Below are 23,284 nucleotides of genomic sequence, written 5' to 3'. Positions count from 1 at the left end.
AAACAAGTTAAAACAAGTTTTACAGTCAGTAATTTTAGGTGAAGTTACCTGTCGGTCCTTTAATATCTTAAGCTTATTAAACATGTTTTCTCAAGCAACTGAATTAATAGCAAGTTTATTTGACTAGAAACATTTTTTCTTTAAAATTAGGTCTGCAACAAACAGTTATTTTAATTGTTTCTTTGTTATTTTCATTGATTAGTCTGACAATTATTTTCTCAATTAATCAATGAGTTGTTTGATCTATAAAATGTCAGAACGTCCTCAAATGTCTTGTTTTAATTCAATTTACTGTCATAACAGAGTAAAGATTCCAGAAAATATTAACATTTAAGATGCTGGAATCAGAGGATTTTAATGTTTTTTCTTTTAAGAATTACTCAAAACAATTAATCGATTATCAATTATCAGTGGCTCCCAAACTTTTTCTTGCAAAAGTTCATTTTAAGGCAGTCCAGACACTAACTTTTTTTTTTTTTTTTTTTTTTTTTTTTTTACCTCAACTTGTCTTTTCAAATTCAGTCAACTTAAACAGCCTGGACACTAACTGTTTTTAATTTAAAACAATTGTTTTATTATGCTAGATAAAGTCATATTTTCTTTACTTTTGTTGCTAATACACCTTTGCTATATACACACTTAGGTGACTTGAAACATTAAAAAATAACTTGTCCTTTCAAATTCAGTCAACTTAAAATGTTGAAGGCAGCCAGGACAAACTTTTTAAAGTTAAAACAAGTGGTTCATTTATCTAGATAAAGTTAAAGTCATTTTTCTTTTCTTTTCTTGTGAATACACCTTTGGTACATGCACATTGTTGAGGTGACCACTGTCGACACGTTGATAACGCAGCGTGACTGAGCCATAAACTTTCTTGTAGTATCACGCACACACAAAGGTGTTAACACCTTTGTCTTTAAAGCGGTGGGCTGCCTGCAGCTGACGTAGGCTCTGCGTTGTCCGCTCTTTCCCAGTGGATCTGGAGAAGAAAAAAAAAACAGAAAAAAAAAAGAAAAACTCTTGGCTCTTGGGGGGCTTCAACATCTGTGCAGCCAGCGTCGGTCAGATCGTGCAGCCCTGAACTGTCAGCTCCGCATTACCTCACTCGCGGCCGGCCTGCTGCCACTTACCCCTGCAGTTTAACTTTGGCGTGCATGCTCCCTTTCTCCCTCCCTCTCCATCTCTCCCTCCCTCTCTCCTCTCCTGCTATTACGTCCGCTGCTGGTAAAGACGCGGAGGCAGGTGGGGGGGAGGGGGGATGTACAATTAAGAGCACATTGTAACGTCCTTGCGTTGCCTGCCGTGGCGGAAGAGGAGTGTGCCGTGAACGCGAATGACCGTCGGTGGACGAGAAGAGGATAGACAGAGAGAGATAGGGCTAGAGAAAGAGCAGAGAGAGGAGGAGAGAAGAGAAGAGAGGGGGGGAATCACTCAAGATGCCTCGTTTTAGCGTAATTTGTCCTGCAGACTGTGCCCTTCCGGCGTTTTGAGGGCTGCTGCGAGCCTGTAGAGAGAGGCTGGCTGGCTGTACGCTATGCTGCCTGACCCTGCTGTGTTGTGATAGCGTTGTCCGATTGTTTGGATTGAGGAAGGCTCCCATCAACCCAAATCAATGAGGATTCTGAGGCCATTCCTTCAGAAAGGAGCGCATATGCTGCAGTGTTTCTGTGGACAACGATCGAAGTCGACCACTATCACCAACGGTGAGAGACAAACATAGCACACACACCATAGCTTTATGGCTACCTTTGCTTTGCATGCTTTCTCTCCTGAGTGATGGAAAAGAAGGAGAAAAAAAAAGGGGGGGGGGGGGGGGGGGGGTGTAGAGAGGAAGGGGGGGTGAGTGGTTTCATTGGCCACTCGAGTGTGTGAGTAACATCTTCCGAGTCTGCAGTGGAGAGAAGCCTCCTCTCCTTGTGTGCATCTGTCCCGAGTTTTAGCTGCTGCTGCTGCTGCTGCTGCTGGCAGTCAGCATCCAGCTCTGGAGAGCAGGGCTCCAGTTACTTTACCCACACCGAGCTGTGTTTTTGCAGACGAGCGCGTTCCAGTCAGTGCTGCATCCGAAGCGGGCCAAAAAAAAATGGACAATGCAGGGATCAAGTCATTAAACTTCAGGGGCCTGGAGAGAGAGAGAGAGGGAGAGAGAGGCAGCGCTGTTTTAGGGCCCCAAACAAAGCAGCGCGGTTCAGCACCGCGGATAGCGCCATAGCAGGAGAACTCCAGGGCTGAGGCACAAACTTTTCACGTTTAAACAGATTTATATCAAACCAGGAGCCCGGATTGATTAGATTTTGTCCAGGAATTCTCATTTGACAAGACAGAGTTAAATCTCAATTTTAAAAAAAACATCTGTCTCTACTCTTAGTGGATAATTGTGATTGGATATCAGCTGAAACATGAAAACTCTCCTTTTCTTCTTTGTGTTCAGCTGAGGGCCTGTCAAGGACCCCTGGAAGTCTCCAAACTCCACTTTGGCTTTAAAGGGACGGGTCACCCTACAATCAAAAAGATTTTTTCCTCTTTGCTCTCCTGTATTGCTAGCCTGTTTATCCATCTAGATCAGGGGTGCCAAAAGTTTTTTCCTAAGAGGGCCAAAAATGAATCGTAATGGTGCGCACGGGCCAAAAGAATGCACCTATTCTGTTGTATTTTATCTGTAAATAATATTGAAGAGTATGGTCTAGGCCTGCTCTATATGAAAAGTGCAGAGATAACATATACATATATAAACAAAATAGACTTGAAGTGACTGTTGTATTGCTACGTTCCCTTAATATGCTGACATCCTTTGCAAATCATAGTATATATCATAATTCATATTTCTATCATAATAAAAAATATATATCTTATTATGATATCCACTAAAATAACTGACAGGTCAAACTGAACCTTATGGTGAGCCAACTCTTGCATGCAGGCAGCACTTTGGGCAGCCCTGATGAGACTGTTTTGGTGTGAGTTGCTGAGATTTGGAGATAATTGGCCGTAGAGATGTATGTCTTCATGTCACAACAAATGGCACTCAACCTGTGATGCTTAAAACTCAAATAAAATACATCAGAGCTGCAACAGTTTGTCAATTAATCAATTGGTTGTCAAATTTTCTGATTTGAGCTTGTCAAATGTGAATGTTCTCTGGTTTCTTTTGTCCTCTATAAAGTTGTCATGATACCAAAATTTCAAACTTTGATACCATACTAGTATTAAAAACAATACTGTCATCTCTTTCAATACCACAGCAACACAATAGTCTCTTTTCAGTTCACAACCTGCACACAGTCTCTTAACACTGTCTGCTTTTTGCTGCAAGCCAAATTTAGGCAGGACAACAAAGACTTTTTATAGCTTTGGTAGTTTTGATACTGTCAAATGTTGTCTTCAGGTTGTGGACAAAACAAGACATTTGTGGACATCATTTTGTGCTTTGGGAAACAGTGATCAAGATTTTCTGATGTTTCACGGGCCAAACAACTAATAGATTAGAAAACTACCAACATATTATTGTTAGTTGCAGCCCTAAAATACCTTTGAACAACTCATAGAAACATCTCTCTCCAGAAATCATGACCCTGCAGTTACTCAAGATAATCCACAGACCTTGTTGTGAGCAGTTTCACATTTATGGCAGAAAGAAACTAAAAACTTGGCAACTCATGCCAAAACTATCTAGATGTATAAATAGCACTACAGGCCAAAGGAAAAATATGTATTTTTTTTTTATTTTCTGGAACTATCTGAAACCAGGCCCAGTGAGATAGTTTACCTTCACCTGGAGAATCAAAAATTACTTTTGAATAGAGCTGCAGCAATCAGTCGACTTGTTGCCAACTATTACATTAATCGCCAACTATTTTTTAAAGAAAAAAAGTAAAAAAATCTGTGATTCCAGTGTCTTAGATATGATTATTTTCTGGTTTCTTTACTCATATATGACAGTAAACTGAATATCTTTGGGTTGTGGACAAAACAAGACATTTGGGGACATCATCCGAGGTTCTGAGGAATATTTTCATCCTTTTGCTGGCTGGATTTTACAGACTAAACAACTAATCGATCAGCTGTCAATGAAACTAATTGTTAATTACAGCCCTACATTTGAAAACCACAACAGAAATGTCTCTTTCCAGAAATCATGACCTGGAGACTTAAGACCATCCACTTAAGACACCAAAACAATCCGGAAGGATAAAAAGCACTACAGGCCAGATGAAAAATATACATTTTTGGTTTTTGGGGTGAACTGTCCCAAAGCAGGCACAGTGTATGTCTATAGTTTACCCTCACCTGGACAATCAAACCATATGTTTAAAGTGACTTACGATGCCTTATGTCTTCTACACAACATACTACACCTCGTGACGTGAGGTCTCAATGACACACACACGCTCAAACACAACCGGCACTCAACAGTGTTTGGCAACAAGCCTAAGATGCCTGCCATGTCCTCTAGTCATGTCTCAGCAATTCGCTGCATTGCTGCTGCTGTTGTTCACTCCAAACATATCTCCAGCGTCATTAAAAAAACATCTTTCGGCATTTCCAGAGCGAGAACAAAATGCTGTTTTACTCTGAGACAAATGCAACACCTTCTCCCGTCTCCTCCTCCTGTCATTTGTCTTGCAGTATGTATGGTAGGATCTCCTGTAGTTTCAGCTGCAGCCGGCTCTCATATTCAGGGCAGACAATTAGAAACTCCATTAAGCACAGTTGATTCCTCTGAGGTAGTTGGACCAAAAGCAGCACGCACACTGGGATCTGCAGGACTCGGATATAAAAGAGCCACCAGTCCTTATCCTGCATCTCTGTGCACTGTTACATGAACCTCGTGACCTCAATCAGAACCTTGTGAGTCAGCTCACAGGTGTTGACACAAATGGATGCAAAGCATGAGCGCACAAGTCTAGTTAAAGCTGCATTTGAAGTTTGTTTCATATTTTGCAACTTCTGAGCTCATTTACAAGTTTGATCCTTTTCTATTTGATTCTCTGTTTTCTGAATTGTTTGGCTTCTTTTTGCAAGATTTCCTTAACGGGGAGTTCCGCTGTGTCTTAGCTGCTCATCCAAAAATAGAGCTGCTTTTTGGATTTTAAACAAACACAACCGACATGAACTCACATCTGAACTTGTCTGTCTATTGACTAAGTATTTAAATCACTCATCTGACCAAGAGGGATTACACACTTAACTTTCCAGAACAAGGGGCCCAAACTTCAGCTGATAATTTGGCTGCATCACTTCACTGATCTTAGGGACGTTGGCCTCTATGAGATCATGTAAAACAGCAGGAGCAGAGAGTGTTTAGCTCTCCAGATTCAGGCCCCATGCCAAAATCACCACCCAGGGATTCTGGGTGAAAGATGTCTCTGAGCAGGCTTAAATGTTTGCACCTGCTTTCCTTTGTAGTGTCAAGTTTGCACCTGGCTTTTCTTCTGTTGAAGTTAAATACAGTAGTCTGCAGGTTGGACTGCAGGACACTTGTATGGTGGGTGGCAGTTTAAAAACAGTGGCACTTTATTTACAGTATAGAAATACTATGTTCTTTATTAGACTGTATTAGACCCTTTATTGGACCATTATTAGACTTTATTAGAGGGTAACAGTGGATGCATTACAACAGAACTGTGCTGTAAACTAAAGTGTATTATTTCCCCACTGTTAGACCATTATTAGACTTTATTAGAGGGTAATTTGGGACACGTTACAAAGAAATCTGTGAAGTCACCATCGACAAAATATTCCTCTACTGTACTTCTATAATTTTGGCTTTTACTCGTTAGATACGGGTTACATATTATTCTTAAATGGGGGAGTACCAGATATGTGATTTTCACTTTAGTTCGCAGTACAGTTCTGTAGCATTGTGTCCCTAATTACCCTATAATAAAGTCTAATAAGGTCTAATAAGGGTCTAATCAATCAGTATGACATCAGCTTTCATTTAAATTACTTTTTGAACAGCTCTTTTCTGTCAACGCTGATGTCTTTGTAGACTGACGTGTGGCATTTTTGGAGGAATCAAACACCCAAAAAGCCAAACACATTTGCGTTCTTGTCAAGCACGATTTGTTTTGGTGACTAACTTAATTTGTCTCAATTAGCAGTCGGTTGTCATCTTCTTGTCCGTGTTTCTCTGGTTTTGTGGCTTTTTGCACATGAGTAAGAGCAACAGCAAGATTGAATTGTGATTTAAATTATGCAATAGACCTTTTTCACAGCAGCCATTTTGACATGAAATAATAGTGTAAACACAGGTGTTAGCAATGATACTAATTAAGGTTCCTTACATTCAGGTCAAACAAAGTCAGGGGGCTGCTATTGTGCATTTTATATCACTGGAAGGACTCTGCTACACTAAATGGAACAGGACCTTAATTAGTATCACCGGCAACACCTGTGTTTACCCAACTATCTCGTATCAATATGGCTGCCGTGACAAAGATCTGTAGTATTAATTAGCACTTGTTTGTCACATGTCTGCTTGTGTTTGTCTGGCTTTGTGGAACAACAGAGAACAACAACAGCTAGATTAGTTGCTGCTGTAGTTTCTAATGTAATATACAGAATGATAAATGTGGAAAAAACATGTTTCCCTACTAATTTTAGTTGAAACAAAAATAAGTTTTTGCAGTTATAGTATATAGTTATCACACTAATATAATGAAACAGCAAGCCGTGACTTGTATTGGTAGTGTAAATGTGCTAATAAGTATTGTGAGCCACAGCATTGCACTTATTCTCACACCTCTCTCCTCTTTGCCTCCCTCCGGAGACTTGGCAACACAGTTTGTCAGACGTTACACCAAGAGAACTAGTTCCAGCCATTGTGAGTCAACAAATCTGTGAGGTATCTCAAGGACACACCAGAGAGACGAGAGCTTCAGAGAGTGGAAACCTCCACTAGTCTCTCTCTCTCTCTCCCTCTCTCTCTCTCTCTCTCTCTCTCTCTCTCTCTCTCTCTCTCTCTCTTTCTCTCTCTGCGAACACCTGCGGTTTGTTCATTTTCCACAAGGGGGCAGCAGGTATAAAGGAATTGCTGGAGTCTGGATGTTAGTCGAGCGGCGGTGGCACCTGAAGGAGGGCCACAGGGATGCTCGGCCTTTGGTTCGTTTCTTTCATTTCTCTGAGACATTCTGAGTTAAACATCATACTTTTAATGATAAAATCCAAGAGCCGACTCTGTCTGATCAGATGAAAACACACCAACTATATAAGCTTACTTATGGAAGCCCACATCTGCCAATCTGATGAAAAAATGATCCTGAGAAGTTTTCTCAAAGTATTGACTCACTAGGTTATTATTTTCAGATACTAAATCATTATTGTGAGAAAATTTCTTATTATTTTGAGATAAATAAATCATTATTTTGGAGGAAAGTTTCTATTTTTTTTGAGATACTGACTTATCTTGGAATATTAAATCATTATATCAGGATAATATTGCATTATTTTGAATACTGACAAATTTTTTGAGACACTATCTATCTATTTTGATAAAATATCTCACTATCTTCAGATACCAACTTATTATTTTGAGATACTAACTCTTCATTTGGAGAAAGTTTCTCATTATTTTGTGAATCAAACTCATTATTTTGAGAAAGTATGACTAGTTGGATCTTATCCTTTTTTAATAACATTTGCCTCCTGACACATTTAACAAGTTTGTTTGATTGTTAAACTATATTCACAGTGCTAACAGTGTAAAGACAAAAGACACATTCAGGATCAAAAACTTTTTTAAAATGTTGATATCACACTGTTTCCATAAATGAGCTAACATTTACAGAGTCATTTTAATTGGCAGTTGAAATGGTTGCAATACATTGCCTGCAGTGCATTTGGTAGCAGCTGTGTTTTATCGCTCGTGGACGTATCTCAGCTGGAATGAAGTGAACATCAATTGTCTCTGGTAGAGGGAGGAAGCGTAGCAGATCCTCATTAGGGAATACTTTATCTTTCCCTGACAAAGATATATGTCCTATCATGTCTCTATAGCTCTCTGCACGCCGCAGACGAAGTCCCTCCTATTTCTAAGAAAGCTCACAAACCACCAGCTGATTTTCTTTTTCCAAGAAACGTATATCACACTCCTGCACATCTGTTAGGATGATGAATGTTATATTGAAGTTGTTATTGATATTTCTTTATGCTGCAGTGACATATTCATTTCTGCCACTCACTGGTAACTCAATAAGAAACTATAAGGGTTTTGGTTTAGACTCCAATTCTCGGTCTCTTTACTTTCTTTTGCTGTCTGAATCGTCTGTCTGTCTACTTGTCTATCTGTCTTTGTGTGGAAAATGATTTTAGCTGCCCTCCATCTCTCTCTTTGTCTCTCTCACACATGAAACACACAAAGGGCTAACGGGGCTACCAGTGCCTCACATTCAACACTTTCATCCATTATATCCAAATCTTACGTAAGGGGGGGACAGACAGACAGTGGTAGTCAAAGGAAAATCGTCTCTCTCCCTGTCTCTTTCTCTCCGTTTCTCTGTCTCCGTCTCTCTCCGGGTTCGGTTTGGAGAGAGAATGTCAAACCGAGTCCTAGAAAAAGCCTCTAAATGTTTCATGCTGTTTCATCACGGGGAAGAGAGAGGTTTTGCTGTGCTGCCGAAGACTCACGTGTTCTTCCTCCCACAGTGTGTGTGTGTGTGTGTGTGTGTGTATGCTCCCCCAGCCCATGCAATAATAAACATGAAACCAGCAGAGGCACATGGCACACTAGTACACGCACACACACGTTTGCAGCACATATTTGCGGACTTTGCATTGATATGCGTATTGATAATGGCTTTTTCTTCATAAAAAGTTGGAGTAATTCCCTTAATCTCAATGAAAATAAAATCTTTTGACATTGTGCTCAATGCATCTCCAGCAAAAACAATCATTTGGTTTGATTTGTCTCTGGATGTGATCCACGCAGAAAAAAGCATGCTTTCATACATGCACATTTATCAAAGTGGCCATATTATGCTTTTGGGTTTTTTCCCCTTTGCTTTAATTTGTTATACAGCTTTTTGTTCATGTAACAGGTCTGCAAAGTTGCATAGATCAAGATTCGTGCCAGGGTTGCAAATTTTGTGTCTTTCCTTAACCAATAGTTGAACAATTCTAGCTGCACATTAGTTATGTAAAAAAATGTTCATGAAGCTCAAACTAAACAAACAGAATAATAAAAAAATAAATAAGGCTCTCACTCTTGTCTGACTGCCCTTCAACAAATTGTGCCACCAAACAAAACAATGGAGTGCAATTACTGTCATTTATGGATAACAAAGCAGACCAAACCAAATTATGAGAAAAACTGTGAGCTCCGGAGAAATGGTACACAAATCATATATTATCCGTAAATACATTTTTCATCAGTTGAAGCTACTGCAGGGAACTTTAGTATTTTGTTGATTTTGGAGGCCCCTGTGGAATAAAGTGGTAGTTTTCCCACCATAATAACCACAAAATAAACATAAAAAATAGATTATCTAGAGAAAAATCTCCTCTCTGCTTCATTTTAACTGGCTTAAATACAATTCACTGTTACTGTTTCTCAGAAAATGTAAACACAGCCTTGTTTCATCTGATTTCACAGAGAATGCAGTGGCAGCCATTGAAAATAACTATATAGAAATAGCTGATATTCTCACTGATGGTCTTGTTAGCTTATGTAGGTCATGTAGAGGCATCATTTCTCATAATAAACTGGGACTGTTTCATAAGCAGTCAAAAACTCCTTGTTGTAGCTTTAAAACTTTAACAGTGATTAATCGATCAATGATTTATCATTAACATCCCTGGTCCATGCCCAACACATGCCTGGAACTGTGTAACACATTTGCAGCCACACATGTGCAGCTTGGGGCGGCTCGGGGTCTTAAAGGGATAGTTCACCCAAAAGTGAAAATTCAGTCATTATCTACTCACCCTCGTGCTGATTGAAGGTCGGGTTTAGTTTTTTTAATCCACAAAACACTGCTGGAGTTTCACAGGAAAACAGTCCCACACGATGGAAGTGAGTGGTGACCAGTTTTCAAACGTAAAAAAACAACATAATAAAAACATAAAATGCCTCCATACTGCTCATCTGGTGTTAGCCAAGTCTCCTAAAGCCCCAGCATGCCAAGTTGACTGAAAAAAAAAATATTAACACCATGTTTTTAGCCTGAATCTTCACTGTAGAGCCTTAGCTTGGAGCCACGTTCACATGCACATGCACACCGTCTAAACTGTGCAAGTGTGTGTGTGTGTGACAGCGTGCAAACAGCATGTCAGGGCTTTACAAGACTTTGATTATGCCAGAAAAGCAGCATAGGGGGATTTTATGTTTTTTTTTTTCTAATTGTTTTTTACATTTGAAAACTGGTCACCATTTACTTCTATTGTTTGGGAGATTCTGTGACACTGTTTTCCTGTGAAACTCCAGCAGTGTTTTGCACATTAACAAAATAAACTTCACCCTAAACAGGCATGAGGGTGAGTAGATAATGACTGAATTTTCATTTTTGGTTGAACTGTCCCCTTAAACACCCCATTTACACCTGGTGTTAAAATGTGATCTGTGTCCAGACAACTTATCCAGATTGTTATACGTTGTTTTGCGTTTACACCTACCGAAAAATCTTAACACAGTGTAAACCAGACTACCTCCAGATGTTGTCAGGCAGATCTGATCACATTCTGATCACGTAGCTTAACTTCTTATCTGGATAACTTATGCAGGCACAGATCACATGTTAATACCAGGTGTAAATGGAGCCAGGGGCTAAAATGTGGAATGAGTGTTTCAGACACATGAATAGCCAGTAGAGGTGCAGCAGCTATAGCCAGCATGAGAAATTAATGTGTTTTTTGAACAAGGAGGCATGTGAACCTGTTCGAGAAGAAACAGAATATAAAAGTATGAGCTTGAAAATGAACATAATATGGCCACTTAAATGCGCTCTCTCTACTGTGAAGAGTGTTAAAAGGTCGTTTTTCTAAGCTTTGGTATCAGAGTATTTTTCATGGTTTATTAAAAGGACTATTGTGTTGTTGTTGAGGATGATATTTCTAATGTTTTGGTGTGTCATGGGGTGGCCTATTTCATTCCCATAAGCCCTAAATCGCATTTATCCATGTGTTGTGCCACTGTCTGGGTCTTCAGTGTACCATTAGTGTTTCCGGTTGTGCAGGAACCTGTTGCAGGTAATCATTTTAGCCAGATTTAATATGTTCTTTATGGCACAGGGATTTTAGAAAGATAAAACGCCTGCTTATGTCCCTTAAGTATAAGCTATGAGGATAAGAGTGCTGTAAAAGATGATTATGATTTATCTCTGTTATGCACACTGCTTGCTGACCGACATGGCCCCATTTTGAAAAGTCTCTTGCAAGTTCGGATTTTAACTGTAATTCAGAGAGACAATAAATGAGATCAGCTGCCTCCTTTAATGGGCGCATCTTCCCAAAGAACTCTCCTCTGCATAAACACGCACCCAGAGACAGACCACATTTTAATTAAATTAATTTAAAATACATATTTTATTATTTTTGATTATTTCAAATACTTAAAGTGTGTTATTTAATGTCATTTTATTCTGTTTGAAACAGTGATGTGATGCACTGCAGACTGAACGTGTTTGTGTGTCTGGCATAGCGTTCACACACTCAGAACACACACTCAGGAGCTTCAGTCTGCAGAAGCTGCAGCCTTTAATCACTGACAAACTCAAACCTAAACTGTACATTTACTACCAGACAGACAACTTTTCTGCTCACCTTTTCCTACAAGTGGCACAGTAATTAGTCTGCCACTAGTTTTCTCTCTCGTCTGCTAAAGTTACCACTCACTAGCAAACACTTGGGTGAGCCAGCAAACACTTGAGAGTGTTTCTGTCCCAGAGGCCGCCAGTAGAGAGACTGCCCTCTGGTGGTGGGCGCACTACAATACATCACCTCAATACAGTTTAATAGTAAGAGGAACATCTGTATTTATGATTTATGCGATGCCTCAGTCTTTGTCCACTAAGTCCTCAACCATTGTATTATTATGATTTAAAAGCCTTAGAATTGATCGATGTCTATTTTAAGGAGCCTCGGTGCAAAAATGAAGGTTGGATATCATCTTAAACCTGATTTACTTAAGAAAAAACAGTATGGCCCAATTTTGTAATTAATAGCCAACATACATACATATAAAAAGTTTAAAAGAAAGTATATAAAAAATATCAATGACATCATCGTCCATGGCAATGCTTCATTTTCATTTCTCTATTATTACACAGGAAAAAATTGAAAGTAACATAATAAAATCAGTTCAAATTAAATGGGCCTTACTCAGTTAAAATGGTTTACAGCAGGTTCCTGTTCTGCGGCACATAAAAGACAAAATCACATCACAAAACAGAGACAGTCAACAAAAACTGAAAACAAAAAGAGAAACACTGACATGGACATTCAGAGAGGCAAGGACTTCAATGAAGTTGGCAGACATCATGGGTTAAATCGGTGGTTGCAAGTGTGTCCTTCCATCAGATAGTTTTTATATGCCTGTCTGAAATGTGTAGCAGAGGTTAGTGTTCTGATATAATACAGGATTTCATTTCAGAGTTTGGTGCATTTGTGAAAAAGTTATCTCTGACTGTAACTATTTTAATCAGCCAGTACTGGGATCAGCACATGGGAGGCTGATCTAGTGATGCGTTCCTGTCTTATTTCACTAAAATTACACCATGGACATTATCATATGTCAAATCGGGACACATACTGTAATACCTTCATACTGCCCAAGCCTAATACACACCGGACTGATATGTCTGTCTGGCTCTGATTTATAAGAAAATACTTTTTGATGTATTTGTGCCCATCTCTGCATCAACCCAGCATTCACCCATTCCCCTTTCTCCCCTCTTTTTTTTCTTTTTATACGCTTTATATTCACATCTTTTCTTCTTGGAGATCATCTATCTTTCCCTCAGAGAATTCCTAATACGAACCTCAATCACGTATGATTGCGTTAAAAGAGTTGAAGAGGGAGAGAGAGAGAGGGGGGAGCGAGGGGTTGAGAGAGAGAGAGAGAGAGAGAGAGAGAGAGAGAGAGAGAGAGAGAGAGAGAGAGAGAGAGAGAGAGAGAGAGAGAGAGAGAGACCGTCCACTCTCTCTGTCTCTCTCTCGCTGTCGGCGATGTAACACACCGACAGACAGCATCCATTCGGGACGCGCTGCCTGGAAATAATGCTTCTTCGGCTACTTTATTATTTGTGCGCTACAACAAAAAGCACTCCGGCGTTTGTTCGCCTCAACTAATTGTTGCTCCTCAGACGAGGATCCCTCCCTGCAGCCTTAAATTACATCTCTGCAGCAGCATCCTTTGCAGAGTAGCCGATTCCATTTTCCCGGCTGCATTCAGACAGAGGTGCCATCGACGGAACCGGAGAGGAGGAGAGGAGGCTGAGCTCGCTCACACGGCTTTGGGCTCCTGGAGCAGCAGCGGGACGGTCTCATTCATCGACGGGCATGGAGTAAATAATTATAGAGGAAGAAGGAAAAAAAAAAGTTAGGATCATTTCTTCAGCCACGGATTTAGGATGATGCGAGTCATTATAGGATAGGGCTGCTGTGCAGATGAGGATTACGAAGTCGTGCTCGCCAGACGCGTTCACCTGGAATACCTGAGATCTCTCCCATGACACGCAGCTGCATCAACTTATCAACACTGTTGCATGTATTCACGGCTCATTTGTCGGCCCCTGTGGCCTAGCCCGTAGATTTTATGTTTTATATCAGATCTGTGGCTGTTGAGTCGAAGCCCTGAGTGTTATAAAGCTGAATTTACACCCCACCACTGTCCCCTCCGGAGGATGCTGCTGCTGCCTGACGCGCAATGAAATGATGCCCGGCCGGGACTCGGAGGATTTTCTGATCAGGATGACATTCGGTTGAACGTGTGGACTCAAAAACACACAATCAACTCTCTCGGTTTCTTTATTTTTTTATTTTTTGCGACAAGAAGCTGCACCAAAGATCCGACCTCTCTCTGCCCCGAACTAGACTCTCGCTTTTCGGGGAGATATGGCCGCGATCGCCAGCTCCCTGATCCGCCAGAAACGCCAGGCGAGGGAGTCGAACAGCGACCGGGTCTCCACTTCCAAACGTCGCCCCAGCCCCAGCAAAGACCCCCGCTCTCTGTGCGAGAGGCATTTCTTGGGGGTCTTCAGCAAAGTCCGTTTCTGCAGCGGCAAGAAAAGACCCGTTCGGCGGCGACCAGGTCAGTGCTGTAGATTTTTATTTATTTATTTATTTTTTACTGATGTGTGTTATGTGTGCGTATTGAATGGAAGCGGTTTTCCCCAACCCCCCTCCACCACCACCACCACCCCTTCCCACCCCGCCCCTCTTTGGAGCATTATACTGCAGTCAAGGGCTCCACAATCTGAACCGGAGGAGAAGAGGTAGATTTTCTCCTCCGCGGTGCGAAAAAATCCACCTGTTCCATGTCTGTCGATCCACACCGCACGACACAAACACCTCCTCCTCCTACCCCCTTATATAGAGCAGCCTGAATGTATAGGAAATGATCTATATGCTGTGACGTTACCCCCCTTTATTTATTTATTGTGATCAGAATAATCAATAACCCTGATGTGTCCCAGTCAGAGCTTGAGTAGCTTTTGTCCCAGTATATTTAAACCTTCGATTTAAATTCTTTGCACCTCCTCCTCCTCCCCTCTTTACACATATATATATATATACACACACACACACACACACACACACACAACTTGAATACACTCAAAAAAGGCTGCTTTAATTCAATATTGCTGCAGATTGGGGGTACAGAGGGGAGATAAGTTGCACTGCAGTGCACCAAGGCTTTTTTCAGATTAAATGTTTTAATGGTAAATGTTTATTGCAGAGATGGGAGCTTTACTGCAGTGAAGAGGAGGTATAGCTTTAGTGATTAAGAGCTACTCTGGCTGTATTGATAGACATAGGCTCCGTGCCTACTACAGTACACTCCATGGTATAGCCCCCCACCCCCCCCTTTTTTTTTATTCTCCTGGGTCTGCAAGCCAGCGGTGCACCTCTTTCTCTCCGAATCCAGAGAGATCTGTCGTGTGATGGACGACAGTCAGAGTCCTGCAGACAGACAGATGAGGGATGAGGCAGGAGGGACAGACAGACATCAATTTTTAAGGCAGAAAGGGAGGACAATGGAGACAGACAGCCAGACAGACTAAATTAAATCCCTGTCGTCGCGCAGCCTCATCATCAGACAGACAAACAAACAATCTCAGCGCCAAAACTGCCACAAAATGCCTGAATTAGAAACCAGGGCTGGGTGATATGAGTCACGATATTTTTGACCGCCGATACTGATATCGATATTACGACAGCGTGGTAGGAATGATTATTGGTACTTACACAAAATATGAACAAAATGATAAATAATCATCACTAATGTGGATTTAATGACTGTGTCAGTAAAGACAAAGAACAGAACAGCTAGAACAATCTGATGAGTTCAGAAAATTACGATTACTGTAACACAGCCTTTAAATCCAACACATGACATATCATGATATGCACTCTTAGAAATACTGGTGCTAATTAGAACCATAAAGGGTTCTTCAGCTTGTCCTCATATAAGAATGCTTTTTATTTACAGGTAGAACCGTTTATAAAGGTTCCTCTTGGAACTCTTTCAGAGAGTTCTACCTCAAGCCATCAGTGAAAGGTTTAGGTTTAACCCTAACCCAATGAGAGGTTCTATAGAGAACCCTTTTATGGTGTAACAGTTCAGCTCTGGGGCTTCTATCCATACCCTTGCCTCTTTCTAAGGGTGCTAACAAGAACCCACCCAGGAGCCTCTATCGATAATCTTTTAATACTCCAAGGGCTTTACCTAGAACTCATTCAGGGGGTTCTACAGAGAACCCCTTTATATTCCAAGGGTTTTATCTAGAACCCACACAGGAGGCCTTAATTAGAACATTTTTCTATTTCAAACTTTTTATCTGGTACACGCTGAGAGAGTTCTAATGAAAAACCTTTTTATATGCCAAGTGTTTTATCTAGAACCCACTCTGGGGGTTCTACTGAGAACATTTTTATATTCCAAGGTGTTAATGTAGAACCGACCAAAGGGTTATACCGAGAACTTTCTTACATTCCAAGCGTTTTATCTAAAACACACTTTGGGGGTTCTACCAAGAACACTTCTGTAACTTCTGAAACTCATTCAGGGGGTTCTACAGAGAGCCGTAATATATTCCAAGGGTTTTATCTAGAACCAATCCAGGGGGTTCTATAGAGAACCCTCTGATATTCCAAGGGTTTTTATCTAGAAGCCACCTAAGGGGTTCTACCAAGAACATCTTTAATATTCCAAGGCTTATACCTAGACTCCACAGGAGGTTCTACTGAGAATCCTTTTATATTGCAAGGGCTCTATCTGGAATGCATCCATGGGGTTCTACTGAGAACCCTTTTATATTATGGCACAAATAACCCTTGGCGAAAGAGTTCCTCAAAAAATTTCAGCAATCCTTGAAGAACTCTTTCAAAAGAGGTTCTTCGGATGAAAGCATTTCTTAATGGAGCCTTTGGTTTCACAAAGAACCCCTGACAAACTCTTACTCCAGAAAAGGGTTCTTCAGAAGCAAATGTTTCCGGGCAGAACCTCAGCCCTTCAGGAAGAACCACTTTGGAACCTGTATTTCTAAGAGTGTAACAGTATCCAAAATCTAGGACGATATCTAGTCTCATATCACAGTATCAGTGTCATATTGATATGACTGATATTGATTATATTGCCCAGCCCTAATAGAAACATGAGCAGACAGACAGCAATCAGGCCTCCAGACACTGTTGGGCAGGTAGGTAACTCCTCTAAACACATACATGACCACACAGACAGACAGGCAGGCAGGTATTTCCTCTAATTGATGATCCTTATATTTCTTGCCATATATTTGCATATAAACAGCCAATAACACTGGAGAATTTATGAGTTCTGCCTGTTTAAAAGACTTGTTGTTTTTCCTTCTATTCCCCCCCTTCGTAAGATGCACCCTCGAAACCTCCACAGGTGTCCCATAAGGGCTGCAGGCTAGGTCAGTAGCTCAGCCTCCATCCGTGTGTGCTGTGTTTTTCTTCTCGTCTCCTCCACCCCATCTTCTCGCGCACCATGTTCGACTCCCCCTCGGCCAGGGAGGGGGGGAGGTGGGGTTCTGGGGAGGGCACAGAGAGGGAGGGAGGGGAGGGGCGGTGGGGCTTCAACACCTGTCTGACAGCCGACGACCCTCTCCCTCGCTGATTTCTCTTCTTCTTTTTTTTCTTTCATCCCTCCTCCTCCTCCTTCTTCTGTGTGGCTTTCTTGGATTTTTTAAGCTTAATTTCGTACCTGTTTTTTGTTTTGTTGTTTCTCGTAGCTGAAGCTCTTCTATAGCCAGTCGTTTGTCTCTCTCCTCTCCTTGTCTTTTGGCTCTGCCTCTTCTCATTTTGTTCCTGCCTCATTCTCTTTGTCAGTCAATGTCGGATCAGTCTTTATCCTCGCTCCTTGTTCTATGTCTGTAAATATGTGTCAAGTACTTCTGTGTAGAGGCTCCTACTGTAGTGGTGTACATGAATATGATGTGTTCCTCCCTGTCAAACGCTATATCAGAACAGGTGATCATTCACCATTTCATGGTCATGACGCCATTTGTCGACGTACCTAAATGTTTTTGTCCTTCTGTATTGGTATGAAGTAAATTTATTGACGTTTTAATGGCCCGCACTCTTACACACACACACACAGGATGATCTGCTGCACATGTTGCCACTGAGAGACATTTTTCATGCACAAACACGTGTTGTATGCTCCGGGGTTCAGCCCGTTTATGTCAGCACATGCACACACATAGACGAACCCACAAAGAGCACTCTCTGCTAAATGATTGGAACTGATGAGCCGTCAGCGACTGCTCGGGCCCATGTTGAGGCCTTAATTTATGGAAGTGTAGTTATCACATGTGATTTACTGATATGTACACTCCCATGTGCTTTCACACACACATGCACACACACACACACACACATTCTGCTCACCCCGCCTGTGATGAATGATGAAGGGCCCTGTCCCGGGAATTGATGGGCCCCACCCCAAGGGGTAGGTGAGTTCGGCACTGATGGTCAGGATGATGTACAGTCGAGGTGAACCTGCTCCAGCTGAGGGGTCACAGCTCAGTTTAATCTTCACTTATTTCTTTTCTAGAAGATTTTATTTAGATTTCTCATTATATGCACATTTTCCACATCGACAAGACAAAGACTCAGAACCTTAACAACAAAACAACACGTTCAAAAACACAAAAAGACATAGAACAACACCAACACACATCTACTCCACATTAATGTACAAGCTCAACATCTGTATCTTCATATCTGCACTGTAAAAAAAGTGGAGAGAACTCATAACTTCAAGACAGCTGTCTAAATTTTTGAGTTTCGAATCAAACTCTGTTTTGAAATAAATTAAAAATAAGCTTCCCAACCTATAATCTTTTGTTTAGATGATTTAGTTTTATTATTAAAAAGCTGACTTGAATTTTACTAAACTAAAATTTGTATTTCAAAAGTTGTTGAGTAAATTAATTGAACTGCAACCATAAATTTTCAGGCAACCAAGTAATGACAAATCTGATTCACATATCACTGAATCATTTGTGAAATCCAGAATTTTGGGGGTTTCTAAAACTCAGTTTTAAGTTCATTTAAAGAAGAAAAGTAAATCATTTCACGAAAGGATTATAGGTGGGCAAAACTTGTTTTAATCTATTTCAAAACATAAGGGCTTGAGTTTGATCTAAAACTCAAACATTTAGTGAAGCCTGTTACATTGAAATTATGAGTTTGTAACAACAAGAAGAACAAAAACAAAACCTCAAACCAGATTCAAGACCACTTTTTATGCACTCAATGCTTGCAATATTTCTTTCTTCAAATTGAGTTGATTTGTTAATTTCAGTGGGTATTGTCTTTTCCATATTCAAATAATGACACATTTCTTTTTTTTTTTCAGTGTAATAGCATAGGAGGGTATGTGGATTTCCAGTGGTAAAGGATGAATTTCTTTAATAGAAATGAAGCGAGAAATAGCCATCCAATTCTGTGGATACCTCACTGTGTCCTGCGACATATCTTTAAATATACAAATGGATGAATTTAAAGTAAATTTAGTCCAATATCTCTGATAACCATTATTCTATATCAAACCAAATCTTAATATGAATAGATGTTGATAGCCACAAAACATTTGAAACAGATCCCTGATTTATTTCCATCATATTTATCAACTTGAACTCATTTTTAGTCTTTCTCTGGGCTCTCTTCTGCAGACACTTGTCTTCTGTACAATATAAATAGAGCATCTGCATCTGTGATTGTTGCAGTGATCAGCTTTCAAGTAAAGACTCGACATCTGCTGTTACTGTTGAAGACAGATCTGGCTGAACCTTCTTCTTTTTCTCTACCGATACCAAGTTTGGAAATGTTTCTCTCTGCCAAATCGTTTGGGGTTTTGTACGTGCCTGAGTGGACTGCACTGGATTGCCTGACCTCCAACTCCAAGTCTTGTTACTGTGTGACCTTGAAGGACGGCCAGGCTCACTCAACAATCCTCGCACAACAAAGCACGCATTTTCATTCGCTGAATGTTGATTCAGGCACGTAAAATGAAAGTGAGCAGCAATTCAATTGTGACAAAATGCATAATTTGTTTCTTTTGTGAGAGTAAAGAGAGAGGGAGGGAATAAACAAAGGATTAGTAACATCCAGAATCTGAGTTGCTGAATGATTTCAATGGAGCTTGTCTCAAAATCTCTGCCATTGCAAAAACAGCATTACTGTGCAGTAGTGTTTAATTATTCGCAGTAAATCTTGAGAAGTATATGACTGTATTAGTTACACATACATACTTTCAATCTCTTCTTTTATCTGCACTCATAAATCTCAGTGCTTTACCTCTCACTCGTCAAAAGCCACAGCCTAAGTCTTGTACCTGCTAATGGTGTCATCTGACCGCTTTTACACGAAATCAAAAGAGCTGCCGGACATTAGACAGACCGTGGAGACGGCGTTTACATTTTCTCTCAGATAAACACAGTTTTTTACACATCTATTTTTCTCCTTGGCATCGCCTGAGGCTCTCTTTGCCCCCGAGCTAATCCTCGTTTCCACCTGCTCCCCTGAAGTGTTGAGCGCTCCGAGCAGCGCTCTGGCCGTGCGCCAGATGTCACAGCCTCGAAGTTGGAGGTCGGCTCAGGGTTACCGCAGTGAAAAAAGAAAAAAAGTCTAGAAACTTTAGGTCAGTTTCCTTTAGGTCAAGAAAAAAAAGCGCTGGAATCCTTTGAGGTGAACCTGTTGCCTGTAAAGAAAGAATTTCATTTACATAAAAATGCACTGTTGCTTCATACCAAATAAAGAAACCATTGGCATGTCGGTGTACATTACAAAGTAAGTTTTAAAAGGGTTGCAAAATCAGACATTTTTCTGTGCCAGATACAGTGAAACATTGTGAGAAAGTAACATTGATTTTCTGTCATGGTGTTCTCATTGTAAAGGCCTTCCAGTCAAACAGCTGTTTACCCTATATTGGGATTATGACTCATTACAAACTGTCCATCAAAGTTGTATTAATATTCAACAGCTGGACTGAAGTGTTTCTAGTGCTGTAAGTCTTGAGTTTTCTTTTCTTAGCAGACAACTGCGGAGGCTGGATTGTGCCACAAGAACAATAAGACTTTTTCAGTGTTCATTTTCTAAATGGTTAATTGTAATAGAGAATATTTAGAAATTGACTTCAAAGAGTATTTAAAGGACCAGTGTGTTGGATGAAGTAGCATCAAGTAGTGAGGTTTCACCAAGCCTCACCCTTACTTTCCAAGCATAGAGGAGAAACTACAGTGTCTGTGAAACATGTGAAAGGCCATATCTAGAGTCAGTGTTTGGTTTTTCTGTTGCGAGCTACTGCACAAATATACGATTGAGCATAACCGCAATGCAAGTAATGTACTTATTTTTACCCAAAACCGATCTTTTCCTAAACCTATCCAAGTAGTTTTTCTTGCTGTATTTTGAAAGTCTAATCAGATGTTGCATATTCATTTCTTCCAACTTGACTGCAGAGCCTTGTCCATGAAAAATGGACACTCGAGGGGAACCTACAGCATCATAGTTTAAAGCGTAGAGCCGCTGACCGTGCTGCTGTATTTGACAAATTAAGAGTGAGAACATTTTATCTGCAAACATCATCCTGATGGTTATTGTATTTCACAATTCCTTAATAAAAGGGTTATAAAGCATTCCTTAACATTATTTGAGTTATTATTTTCTACTGTAAATATAACCATTAACTTAAGTTTAATTAACTAATTGACCTAGTTTAATTAACTAAGTTGAATTGGTTTATGACTCATTAATGATGGTTATTAGAAAGCAGTGATACTCAACTTGTAGTCATGGGCCAAATTTGGCCTCTCACAGGGTACGGGGTGGCCCTTCAACCGTTTTCTAATTCTCAGTGAAAACAGAGAGGAGGGACAGATATGCCAGTTTGGTACGATGGGATAAATGAGGCTGTTAGAAACAGAGAGAAGGCTGATCTGTGTGTGATGGCCTTTCAGGCTGTGCAAAATGCAATAAGATCAGACGGTGAGTTATGCAGGAGAGGACAACTATTCGCTAAGAGGAGCAAAAGTTATGCAGAAATGAAGAAAATTCTGCTTCAAAATGAGTATTTCACACTAAAAGAGTTTAAATATGCTATTCTGTCCTTGGCAGGAGCAGTTTATGTTAATGAATCATGTCAACATTTAAGTGATTGCATGATTGAAGAGGATCCAGCTGTTTCAAATGTTACTAAAGCATTTCCAACTAAAAAAAAATAAATGTTAAGTATCGGATTTATCTGTCAGTCTCTGCACCTTATCAATCTAGTCAATAAGTTAAGTTAATTAATCAATTAATTTGAAAATAAAGAGATAAAAAAAAGAGATATGGGCTTTTTAATGTTGTGACCCTCAGGCAAAGCAAGTTGAATATCCCTGTTATTAACCCAATTTTTTTCCATATTCCTCCAATAGATGTCTGTAAATCTCCAACACTGGACCTTTAAATTTTGCAATTTACAAACAGTATTTAAAGGCTTTAAAATATCTGACAGGAAAACACAATGGCAAATGTGATGTAGTGGGTGAAAAGTCTATAATTGTTCCGCTGGTTCACTCCATCCTCCACAGAATTAACTGGTTAAACACCGTACATTTTATGTTTGTGAAACATTTGTTTGTTAAACATTTAAATGCTTGATAAGAACAGCTGTGAGTGTGCAAACATGTAGCTGAAGGCAGAAGCATCACCTCTTCTGTGTGTGTTTTTGTGACAATTACGAGAATGCCACTCTGACATATTCTTGGTGGGGACGGGGGCTGTGGTCTGGCCGACGGTCTGTGTGTGTGTGCGTGTGTCGTGTGCATGTGTGTGTGTGTTTCAGAGCCGCAGCTGAAAGGCATCGTGACACGACTGTTCAGCCAGCAGGGCTTCTACCTGCAGATGCAGCCGGATGGAACCATCGACGGCAGCAAGGACGAGAACAGCGACAACAGTGAGTGGAGCATTATGGAAGCTACAGCTTCCAGCATGAAACATTTAATGGCAATGAGTCACTTGGTTATATAATATATTACCACATTTTATATGCTGGCGCTTAATCATTTTTAATTCTTATATAACTGATGCCAGCCTAAAGCACTCCAAAATTAGTTTAAGATGCCCTCATTGAATTGAATTATCACTGGAAAAAACCTACAATTTGAAAGGGAACTATTCACCAAATTCCACAAGGCAGAATGCCCTCTTTTCTGCATCTGGTTATGCAATAGAATGCATGAGATATAACTGTAGACATAAATGTGTCAGAACCTCCTCAGATGGTTTATGAATTCCTACCCAGTCTTCTCAAATGTATGCCTCTCACGGTAAGTAAATATAATATTTATGGAGCATCTTGTATTAAAATTTCTGCCCATAAGTGGAATTAATTCCAGTATCCGTGCCCTGGTCTCTCTAAGTAAACCATTTCTGCTGTGTACACTGCATGATTGTAAGTGTCACGTTGTTTTGATTGATTCAGCTCCGGAGTGTGTGTGATTATCACAGCAGAAATTCTTTCCTGGAAAACCCCATCGCCTGAAACAACTGTAGCGTCGAGGATCCCTGCTAGAGCCACTTCTTTGCAATATTTCACCGGCGATCGAATTTCCATACT

The 23,284-nt window shown here is 40.4% G+C and overlaps 1 protein-coding gene across 3 annotated transcripts in view; it reads left to right on the top strand.

Moving 5' to 3' along the window:
* Nucleotides 1-697: 697 nt before the first annotated feature.
* fgf12a (fibroblast growth factor 12a) overlaps nt 698-23,284 on the top strand; it is a 49,162-nt gene continuing 26,575 nt past the window's right edge. Inside the window, exons 1-3 of one of the 3 annotated variants that reach the window (XM_084732810.1) lie at nt 13,162-14,242; nt 17,043-17,090; nt 22,511-22,621. In XM_084732810.1, the coding sequence (XP_084588936.1) occupies nt 14,047-14,242; nt 17,043-17,090; nt 22,511-22,621 (355 nt within the window). In that variant the 5' untranslated portion in view covers nt 13,162-14,046. Of the gene's footprint in view, nt 1,704-13,161; nt 14,243-17,042; nt 17,091-22,510; nt 22,622-23,284 lie in introns of those variants that run through there. The other 2 variants (XM_084732813.1, XM_084732811.1) reach the window with 2 other exon arrangements.

The sequence above is a fragment of the Lutjanus erythropterus genome, chromosome 12, assembly GCF_056507025.1.
Source record: "Lutjanus erythropterus isolate fLutEry1 chromosome 12, fLutEry1.hap2, whole genome shotgun sequence".
Taxonomy (NCBI): domain Eukaryota; kingdom Metazoa; phylum Chordata; class Actinopteri; order Lutjaniformes; family Lutjanidae; genus Lutjanus; species Lutjanus erythropterus.
The sequence above is the reverse complement of the archived record's forward strand: the minus strand, read 5'-3'. Positions and strand labels throughout refer to the sequence as shown.